Source organism: Bactrocera oleae, chromosome 5, assembly GCF_042242935.1.
Source record: "Bactrocera oleae isolate idBacOlea1 chromosome 5, idBacOlea1, whole genome shotgun sequence".
Taxonomy (NCBI): Eukaryota; Metazoa; Arthropoda; class Insecta; order Diptera; family Tephritidae; genus Bactrocera; species Bactrocera oleae.
Window position 1 is genome coordinate 49045126 of NC_091539.1, and position 7709 is coordinate 49052834.

Below are 7709 nucleotides of genomic sequence, written 5' to 3' on the forward strand. Positions count from 1 at the left end.
CGAAGATGATGATGATGAAGAATCAGGCTAACCAGCCATATAAACAACCAATCGGACAACCAGTTAACCATCGAACTAAACCAGTGAAGCAATCAACCAACTAAACAATACTACTACGAACATATATGCATATAATGGTGTTGTATGTGTGTGTGTGTGTGTCTGTGTCTGAAGGACTCTCAGCTCGGCGGTTTGCCACTTTTTGGCATTCAAGCACGCTAATATGTATGCATTCATGCCGTTGAATGGCTGAGCGGTATAGGGGGAAACGCTGCCATGCGATGGACATGTGTCAAAGTTTCGGTTTTGGTTTGTAGCGCAAGGATCTGTAGCAGATTTCGCAGTTCAATGAAAATTTCCATATGCTTTGACAAGTGAGCGGATAAAGATGTGGTCACAGGATGTGCATATTTGATGCGCGTATGTGTGTGTTCATAGCCCGGTATGTATCAGGGGTTGAGCGCTGCTGCTGCCACGGTGTCAATACATTTGTTAAAGGATACTTTTTGACAAGTTCTCGGCACTACTGGCAAGCGGATGCTTGAAGTAACGAGGGTCGTCCAGTGTTTGCACAGATTTTATGAGCAACAATCACTTTGACCGTCCACTTGAGTGCCAATGAATATTGAGAGGAGGCTAACTTAAGCTTTACTAATAAATTCATTTCGACAATAATTGTCTAAATAAGGGAAAATTGATTATTTTCACATATTATATTTTTTATATTCATATATTTAGAGAAATTTAATATCTTTTAAGTCCAATATTGGGGGTATAACTATTTTTGTGCGGTCTTTTGTTTTTGCCCATCTGAAGCTGTGGTATTTTCTCATCTGTCCATTTGTGGATTCCATAAGAAAAGAACTGCTCCTACTTGCGAAACAAAAATGAATCAAGCCACTTTTTGATACCCTGTTCTGGTGTTTTGGCCTTTTCCAATTGGGGCGTTCTGCATCGATCGGAACAGATGGTAGACAGTAAGTACTAGGTCTGAGCTACAAGGAGAGAAAGATGAAATTTCTCAGCTGCAGCTTCCCAAGTTGTTTTAGCTCGTCATGAAGTCGAGCTTTGAAATTCTGGAAAATTATTGCCCCGTTTTTATACGCAAATTCAAGGCATATTTCGGTATTCGCTCGCTCAATTTGACTTGTGACTTGTTGTCGAGGGAGCTTCAAATTTTTAATCTTAATCAATACTTACTTTGCTGTCTTCAAAATATGCTTCTTCTGAAGTCATACACACATGCCATTTCTTTTTCCAATAATCGAAACATGTCTTGTAGGTCCACATGGGGCCAAATCCGGTGAAACGGTGTTGATCGATGGTATTGAATAAATTTTTGGTCTTAAAATCGTTCACAACTACAGCTCGGTGCGGTCTGTTCGCGAAAAATTCAGCTCTTTTGAAACAAGCCGAGCAATGACGCGTGATGCCCAAATTATCGGTCAAAATCAATCTGGTAGTGGTAGAAGTTGAAGGACGACCGGAACGGGGCATGTCTTTGACGATTTCTCGACCATCCTTAAAAGCTTTGTACCAGCCGAAGACTTGAGTTTTCGATAGAATAGATTCACCATAAGCCTTTTCGAACATTCGAAATGTTTCCGCACACGAAATTTGGTTCGAAACACAAAATTTGAGCCGAATTCTCTGTTTGATATTTTTTGCATTGCAAAAATTGCAAAACACTACTGAGGTCGACTGATTTCAACAGCTGCTGCAAACAAACTGGTTGACAGATCGCGCTAATTTTTTGCTTTATTAGTAATTAAGGACAGTGATAGCAACTTAACAAAAAAGTGCTGAAAATATACAACTTCCGGTAACAATGTATGTATTCATAATATTCAGTTTCTTGCTTTTGAATGTATCCGACTGCTTTTAAGCGTTTTGCAATGGCTACTTGAGTGGCTACCAAAGACTCTGCGAGCTCTTGTGTTTGACCACAATCTCTATCGAGTAATGCCACCAAAATACACTAGCTTGCAAAATTTTCATAAAAATTTTAGTATTAAAAAGGCGAATGGCTGACCCCTTAAGTTCGTTTTTTTGTTATCCCACTTGTGTGAGTGCCTGATCATAGTGGAAGTACAGAAAACTGCAAAATCCATGAACTTGCTGGAAAGCGCATCCCTACATGATTTTCATTGCTTTGGGAACCTGTCTCGCACTATGGCCGTTGACCTTCCGCTGCGCTCGGCATTATTATTCAACAACCAGAACTTTTGCAGACAGCAAGATTCTTTTGGCCTAAAGGCGGGCGAAAGAAGTCTTCTAGCCTACCAGCGCTCAGCAAGGTTAAGGGAAGCAATTTTAAGTAAGCTCAAAGTGATTTGTCGACTTAGAACGGTTTGCTGATCCATATATTAAAGTTTAAGTTATCATAAAGCACCGGCATTCACAGCTCTCCTGTCAGGGTTTTATGGGACGGAGGCATTCTCGGTATTAGCCCGCCAGCTATTTTAGCAGGGTGTCACCCGCAGATACTCGGTTACGGAATATCTCGATGACCGGCCCAGGCTTCAACGAAATCCAAAGAGTTCAGTTTTAAAAATAGTCCATGTGAAATCCGAGGTCAGATGTCCGTTAGAAATTTATTAGGCCATGAGGGCCGCAAATCATTACCTTTACTCAGGACAAACCGCGTGGAGGTGACCCACTATACATTTCAAGTAACGGTAATTTAATATTAATTCAATATAATTAGACATGGTTCAAATCAATAAAATACTAATAAATTTCTTTGATGACAACCAATCAAGATTACTTTTTATAGTAAAGAAATCTTTATATGTAAAAATGGTCGTTCAATTAACTTAGCTAACATCACTTTTAAACTAGTACTCCTAAAGGTAGCGAATTCTCCCTTGATAAGTGTCATGAAGTGCAGTTACTGGTAGATAGGATAGTTTTGTTGTTTGTATCACCTCTTACTAGTCGAGATATATATGGAGTTATGTATATATAAATGATCAGGATGGCAAGACGAGTTAAGTTCCGACTGACTGTCTGTCCGTCCGTCTGCCCGTCCCTTGCGCGAGTAAAAATATTCGGTTTTACACGACCTTCCTTACTTCTTTTCTTTTTATATTATCAAGCTTATCTAATTTGGGTCTTGAGTATTTTGTCAGATCCTCCTTTAAAAACTTTGCTAAAACTTTGCCGCATTTTATTCACTTATTTGGTTTGAACATCTTTTTGTTACCGACAAATAGAAGTACCGAATTCCGAAAATGATTTTAAGAGAAGCTTTTTCTTCGCAGAAGTACACACGGAGTTTTTGCAACATAAATAGGTCTCTACATACATTTCGATGACGTAAATGATTATTGAGCCCATAGCAATTACATTCCCGCACAAGATCTTATAGGTACATAGCATTCGTGTGCACATCGGCATAATAAATATATCCTTGTGTGCGTGAATGCGTTGAATTGGATGTGATGTAATATGAGTGAACGGTTGGTTGGTGAAGAGGACCTGTCAGTTAGCGTACGTCACGAAACATCAACGATAAGCGTTAACTGTGTTACCAACATGACAGCTGGCAGCGAAACGACAAACACCAACAAGAGGCGACAAACCAACAAGAAAACCAGCACCATTGAAATTGTGATGAATGGGTACGCTGCATAACGGTCCTACCGCCGCGTATTCGGGAGACAGCTGTACAGCTGTACATCAACACAACAGAATACATCACTCATTAATTCCTTCATTCACTTTGCTTGCAGTTGATTTGTGCGTGGAATTGCTGACGCCACAGCGGAGAGTGAGTGGATGCATGGACTCACATAATATTACAAATATATTGTATGTATGAAATATTTGTGGCTGAGCATTAGTTAATGTTTTGTGGTTAGTTTTGGTGGCTGCGCTTTGATATATGTTACTTCTCTAAACCGACTTGGCATTTAGGCATTACTCGTATGCATTTGTTCAGAAATAAATTAGCCTAGTTTCGATATACTCACCTGTATTATATTCACTTGTGAATTTAAAAACAAATCGATTTTTTTAAATTTATATTGAATATAATTAAGAATATCATCATCTATAGTAATAATAATTTTTTTTTGAAAACTCTTTCGACACCTTTTTTCGGAGCTCCTCTTGGAGATCGGTTACGACGTCAAAGGAATTCAAAAATTTTCAAAATTAATCGCCGATTACTAAAGTAAATTAAATTTTTAACGTTATATTGTGTTTATCTATTCAGTACATGAAATGCCATTTTTTATTTCTAAATTTAAAAAAATGTGTTTTTTCTGCGTTTGCAAGTGGATAGCATTTATTGTTGAAAAGACAGCAAAAAGTTCCGATAACTGTTATTGGTTGAAACCTTCACGATTCATATTTTTTTCCATAACTATTTAGCCTACCTCTTATATCGTAGTACCAGATGTAAAAAAGCAGCTTTGAATCGTTAAATGGGGTCTTTTATGAATTTTTAGAAAACATTTACCATAGCAATATGGTAAATATTTCTATGCCATCAGAAAGTAGAAATTTCAACACATATAAAGCCTACTGACTTTTTAAAAAAATCTGAAAAATAGAGATGAGAATTGTTGATTGAAAATTTTGGTTTTTTTCGATTTTAATTCGAAATATGGGTTTCTCCTTAATATTTTATATAAAATAGTGTGTTTGAAACATCAGTAGGTAAGTTTACAGCAATTTTCATAAAACAAAAATTTTTTATACAATATTAAAATAAAAAACTCAAAGACTGCAATATCTGAATTTTTAACATAAAGTTTGAGATTATGTATAAGAGGTGTTAATACAAAAGTTTTTCTTTTCTTCTATAGGAGTCGTAGTTTTGCCGGAAATCGAGTTGAACCGTTTTTATTTTAACCACACTCTCCCTTTCATCTCCCCGACCTCAGATCGCCCGTAAATTACTTTTCCTTTAATGTTTGATTTTCCATCTTGCTTTTCCTATGGGACCAACCTACTATGAATTTCTTTAATATATAACCAAATTCAAAGGCCTTAGCACTAGCTTATTAAACTCACGCAAGAACGAAACGCCCAGTTCAAAATCGGAAAATTTAAACGGATTCGGATTAGTTTTCAGTTGGATGATATGCTTCCATTTCCTATTCTTGCAAGCTCTTGTACTTAACAGTTTTCTTCGATTTCATTGATTGACCAGGCACCCATACAGGTCTTACTAATTAATAATGGACGACGTAAGGCACTTTTTAGTTAGCCTTTTGAGCTCCCCTCAACACTCCAATGAACTTTGACCTGTACATAAATGCCCATGGCCCCCTATTCCAACTTCTCCGCTCCTTCTAAACACCCTATGTAGGTATGAGAACAAATCATCAGATGCAGACTAGACTCCTCAATTAGTGGTCTAGAAAATTGGAAAAGAAGCTGAAGTTCCGAATTATATAGACCTATAGACATCTAAGAATTCAGCTTCCCTGATTCTACATACTTTACCTATCCAAAATTCTATAACTAATACTACAATAAAATAAAATTTATTTAATAAATATTTTTTATTTAGCTTCTTGAAAAGCTTGTGCCTGAAGATCTGCTTCCTTGAAACAAAACTAAAAATCTCATATTTTCTGTCATTATTTGACCAATATTGTTAAGAGTTGTAGACGATTTTAGGTTATATCAGTAATGAAACTTCGCCTGCCCGTAATCTCAGTACTCCAACTTAAGCAATTCGTACAATGGAATTTCTTGCTTTGTGGCCAATTTTTTTGTCTTTCTGAAAAGACCTGTTTTCTCTAAATACTTTGGTCGCTTCAAGTGTGGACGTTGCTGGTAAAATTCTTTGAGTGTTTTCACTGAACGCAAATGACCAATGCCTTTGAATAATTTTGCACCGGAGAGCAGTTCATCGGGAAATACCGTGGTTATCAAACGATCGCGATCCATGGGCACCCAAGGACGTTCCTCATATGGTACTGTGCGTCCAAAAGCGACTTTTATCACCTTCTTTGGTACATTTTTCAGTAAATCCTTAATATAATTCTCATATTTCAATTCAATAGCCATCTATTGTGAAAATAAAGAAACGCACTGTTTATTAATAATGCGCATGTGCGCAACGGAGCAGTCACACTCACCTCCGGCAAATTCCACTTGTCCGCTACTGCTTTAGCAATGGCCTTCACCTCTTTTGGCTCGGTTTGTATCGAAGCCAAGAGACGTCGGTCACCCTCAATCGAGAATAAAGATTTCAGTTGAGCTTTTGATATGTCCGTTTCACGATTGTTGCTTACAGAGTTCAACCACTCGGTGAAACGCTCTGCTGACTACAGAAACACGAGTTTGCTTTATATATGCAGAAAAGCTTTAAACCGGTTTAGGTATACCACTTACCGCATCCATTAAGCATTCTGCCTGCTCGTCCAGTGTTTTTTCTGCCAAACTTCGTTCGAGATGGTAAATTTTTGAGTCCCATTTCACACGCTCCCGTCGTGGCTTGCATATATAACCCGAAGTCCAGTTAATCTGCTTCTTAGCTGTAGCCTTACGTTCCACGTCAGTGTCGAGCTTCACTTCAAATTTTACAAACTCATTCTCTAAACGTTCGATTTCAGAGCATGTGCTCTCATTGAAAACAGCCTTTGCGTTAACAAAGGACCACTCGTTATTGTATTTAAGAGCACTAGTTTCCAATTTTATTGTACCTTCTTTTTCACTTTTCTGCGCTCAAATTCATCCTCTGTAGATTCTTCTATGTCGAACGACTTTGGCGTCTCCACAGCAGATTCAGCAATATACACCAGGCGGTCATATTCGTCAAACTCGTAAGGCATTATCTTTTTAACGCGCTGTTGCAAGTCCTCCGGCAAAGTTACCGACAGGTCATAATTTTTGATGAGGTCTTTAAGCATTTTTTGGTGCGCCGCATCTTCAATTTCCTGTATAACTTCCTTCCAGTACTCCTTGTTTAACAGCATCTTTTAGCCTTTTGTCTTAAAGCCTTCGAAAGTATTAAAAAAAGAAAATAGTAATTAGAAAAATATATTTTCTGTAAAAAAAATTATGCTTTCTGTGTGCTATAAACGTTTTCATTGAATTGATTTTTGATTGAAAATTTTGGGTCGAACTGAAATGAATTTGTCGTTTGTTTATCTCCAAGGCAACTTCGAAAATTTATTTGCCTGTCATATTGTGGTGAATAAATGTGGTTGTATGTGAAAAGCTTTGCAGGTCGTTAAAAGCTCTTCATTCTGTTATGACCCATTGGTTTGTGTCGAAGTTAAGCGTTAGCTAAGTTCCGCTCCATATGGTATATTTGTGTGTAAAAAACTGTTATACAATACGAGCGGCTTTTATTCACAATAGCATATTTAAGAATTTTATGATACCAAACCAAGCCATTGGCTTTTGAGATATCGATATGAAATTTTGCATACACCCTTTTCTCTTCAAAAAGCTGATTTGTCGGAATCGCCTATATCGGACTACTATAGCATATAGCTGTTATGCAAACTGAACGATTGGAATCAATGTATAAAAACTTTTTTATTTGACTAGATATCTTCAGGAAATTTGGCATGGATTGTGGTCAAAGGCAATGATTCAATCTCCGAAAAAATTGTTCCGATCGGATCATATCTTGTTAGGAATATTTGCTATTCGTGAAGGGTATTATAGCTTCGATGCAACCGAAGTTAATGTTTTCCCGTGTTTTGTTATTCTAAAGCTTCATTATGGTTGAAGTAAAC

The 7709-nt window shown here is 37.3% G+C and overlaps 1 protein-coding gene across 1 annotated transcript; it reads right to left on the reverse strand.

The window, feature by feature from the left end:
* Positions 1-5497: 5497 nt before the first annotated feature.
* LOC106619784 (uncharacterized) lies at positions 5498-7087 on the reverse strand. The gene is made up of 4 exons (XM_014238043.3): positions 6666-7087; positions 6355-6600; positions 6099-6287; positions 5498-6027 (listed from the first exon to the last, which is right to left on the reverse strand). Exons 1-4 carry the CDS (start codon positions 6936-6938, stop codon positions 5671-5673), a joined length of 1065 nt encoding a protein of 354 aa, XP_014093518.2. The 5' UTR covers positions 6939-7087; the 3' UTR covers positions 5498-5670.
* Positions 7088-7709: the final 622 nt, after the last annotated feature.

Bases quoted from the DNA above. Each gene is read 5' to 3' on its own strand.
- LOC106619784 (XM_014238043.3), bottom strand. From the start codon at position 6,938: ATGCTGTTAAACAAGGAGTACTGGAAGGAAGTTATACAGGAAATTGAA. The intron at 6,288-6,354 runs GTAAGTGGTATA...GTGTTTCTGTAG, and splicing joins CAGAATGCTTAATGGATGCG to TCAGCAGAGCGTTTCACCGA. The intron at 6,028-6,098 runs GTGAGTGTGACT...TTTTCACAATAG, and splicing joins ACAAGTGGAATTTGCCGGAG to ATGGCTATTGAATTGAAATA.